Source organism: Phaethon lepturus, unplaced genomic scaffold, assembly GCF_000687285.1.
Source record: "Phaethon lepturus isolate BGI_N335 unplaced genomic scaffold, ASM68728v1 scaffold5097, whole genome shotgun sequence".
Taxonomy (NCBI): domain Eukaryota; kingdom Metazoa; phylum Chordata; class Aves; order Phaethontiformes; family Phaethontidae; genus Phaethon; species Phaethon lepturus.
Genome location: NW_010551003.1, coordinates 72738 through 75774, shown reverse-complemented (window position 1 = coordinate 75774; position 3037 = coordinate 72738). Strand labels below are relative to the sequence as shown.

The window sequence follows — 3037 nt, the reverse complement described above, 5'->3', positions numbered from 1 at the left end:
GCCCGCCTCACCCGCCGCCTCCTGCCCCTCGCAGCTCGGGACGGCGCCCCGTGCGTCTTCGGCGGCATGGTGTACCGGAGCGGGGAGTCCTTCCAGAGCAGCTGCAAGTACCAGTGCACCTGCCTGGACGGGGCGGTGGGCTGCGTGCCCCTCTGCAGCATGGACGTCCGCCTGCCCAGCCCCGACTGCCCCTACCCGCGCCGGGTGAAGCTCCCTGGAAAGTGCTGCGAGGAGTGGGTCTGCGACGAGGCCAAAGAGCAGACTGCCGTGGGACCTGCGCTCGCTGGTGAGTGGGGGTCTCTCTGTGGACGGCAGCCTGGGGGGAAGAGGCACCCTGCAGGGCCGTTGACAGCAGAGGGACGGGTTGACAGAGGGCACCCTGGCAGCTGAAGTGCTGCAGTAAGTGGAGTCACCCCATAGATAAGTGTGGTTGCCTGAGTCTCTCAGGAAAGGGGGGAGAGCCTTGAGCAGGGTGTGCAGTCACGCGGTGGTCCGAGCTTGGTTGTCTCTCTCCTGCAGCTTACAGACTGGAAGACACTTATGGTCCAGACCCAACAATGATGCGTGCCAACTGCCTGGTGCAGACCACGGAATGGAGTGCTTGTTCCAAGACCTGTGGCATGGGCATCTCAACCAGGGTCACCAATGATAACGCCTTCTGCAGACTGGAGAAACAGAGTAGACTCTGCATGGTCAGACCTTGCGAAGCAGACCTGGAGGAGAACATCAAGGTAAATAGTGTCATCTTTATGTATGATCTACTAGGATGCTTCTATCCACTAGCAAAAACCCAGTGTCTTGCCAAAAAATGTGCAGTTCTGACAGTCAGTTTCAAGTGGCTTACCTTTAAATTTGAGTTTTGCCCTAGTGGTGAGTAGTTTACAGCTAAATGTCCTTAATGTTCTCTCGCACTGTATTATGGCACTAGGTAAGGCCTAATGAAAATACAGTAAAGATTAGCATGTCTGCTTGCCGTTAGCTTGCAAGCTTAGTGCTATGTGAAAGCCTGCCTTCTAAGCATTTTGTATTCACTTACATCCTAACAGAAAGGCAAAAAGTGCATTCGCACCCCCAAAATCTCCAAGCCCATCAAGTTTGAGCTGTCTGGCTGCACCAGCGTGAAGACCTACAGAGCTAAGTTCTGTGGTGTCTGCACTGACGGGCGCTGCTGCACACCCCACAGAACAGCCACCCTCCCCGTGGAGTTCAAGTGCCCTGATGGGGACATCATGAAAAGGAAAATGATGTTCATCAAGACCTGCGCGTGCCACTACAACTGCCCTGGAGACAATGACATCTTTGAGTCTCTGTACTACAGAAAGATGTATGGAGACATGGCATAAAGCCCGAAGGAGACGCTAACTAGATTCTCAACTTGAACTGATTTGCATCTCATTTTGTAAACATGATTCAATAGCACAAGGTATTTAAATCAGTTTTTTTTTAATTTCAACAAACTGCTCCATGTGACTTAAGACAATTTTTCTACTGACCCCAAATGGTGGTTTGAAGAAGAAGGTAAAACGGACAGTGGGACCACAGCAAGACACAGCTTCAGAACACATTGTTCCTGAGGTGGTGTGAAGGGGTTAAGGGAAATAGGCAGGAAAAGCAGATTCAAGCAAATGTTCCCTTAATGTGGTACAGTGTGCTTCGTCTAGTAGTGCAATTGAGAAAGAGACCGTTAGCATGTTTGCTGGCGCTAGTTTAGTGACAACAACAGCTGGAATGCAAACCCTCACCCAGCAAAGTGCTAAGTAGAAGGTGTTCTGTTAGTCAGGACAGTAATGTTTCAGCTCTGACACTCTGATTCATATGGCTTAGTCAACAAGAATCAGAATCATGTCTATTAGACTGGACAGCTTGTGGCAGTTAATTGACCTGTAACAAGCTACTTTCTATTAATATTGTAAATACTGTGTGTATATATATTTGTACAGTTATCTAAATTAATTTAAAGTTTTGTGCCTTTGTTTAATGCTTTGAAATTTCAATGGTAGCCTTCTGTTTTGGAACAAGATAGGTAGGAGTTAAAAGCTTGTTTGACAATGCATTCAAAGCATGAAATAGATACTCTAGTGGAAATTGTTCAGATAGGGCCAAATGGGGAGTTGAGATCGAGACAAAGATTGTTAGAGTTAAGGTGCCTGTATCCTTACAAAGCATTCATCTGGCAAAATACATTTACTTCCACTTTTATTGGACAAGTGGCTTTAAGAAAAACGGCTCTTCTGTAGCTCATCGGTCTTTCCACTCGAGCATTTGTTTCTTTCTTTGACTATGGCTCTTTTTGGACAGTTTATTTGTTGAGAAGTGTGACCAAAAGTTACATGTTTGCACCTTTTTAGTTGAAAATAAAGTATTTATATTTTTTATATAAATGGCTTGGTATTTCATTTACCTTTAGTCTTCACTATTACTTTATATATTCCTAAAAGGGCTTGGCTTAGCACTAGATGAAAATCAAGTAATGCGTGGTGGGGTTTTTTGTCCGGAAGCACATACACTTACGAATAAGCTAATGATTTATGGTTACTTACTGTGTCACTAGTGAACCAACTGTAGTATGTTACTCTTCTGAGTTTACAATGGAGGGCAGGGCCAGGCTTGCTTTGCCAAGCCTGGTGTTGCGTTAGTACAGCAGGTTCCTCACGCATCGCATGTGGTAGCTTTAAAATGAGCCAGCTGCTCACCATAGTATTCAACTCCTTCTCTAATATACCTTGTAGAGTGCTTAATTTCATTGAAGTGTTCCACTGGTTAAGATTTGTTTTCAATTAAGGCAAGGAAAATGTTGTTAAAGTACCTGCATTGAACTGGCTCCTGACTCAAATCCAGAAGTCCAAAATGTGGTAAAATTCTCAGTGAATACCTAATGGGTTGTATCATAAAAATCACAGAATAATGCAGGTTGGAAGGGGCCTCTGAGATCTTCTGATTTAACCTTCATGCAGGGTTGGGCTAACTTGGATGTATTTTACTTGAATTAAGACCTTAGTATGCTAAGGTAGAGGACGGAACTCAGATGGCAAATACC

At 45.5% G+C, this 3037-nt stretch overlaps 1 protein-coding gene across 1 annotated transcript; it reads left to right on the top strand.

The window, feature by feature from the left end:
* Positions 1 to 8: 8 nt before the first annotated feature.
* CTGF (connective tissue growth factor) lies at positions 9 to 2381 on the top strand. Its single transcript, XM_010290708.1, has 3 exons — positions 9 to 286; positions 520 to 731; positions 1047 to 2381. Exons 1-3 carry the CDS (start codon positions 67 to 69, stop codon positions 1341 to 1343), a joined length of 729 nt encoding a protein of 242 aa, XP_010289010.1. The 5' UTR covers positions 9 to 66; the 3' UTR covers positions 1344 to 2381.
* Positions 2382 to 3037: the final 656 nt, after the last annotated feature.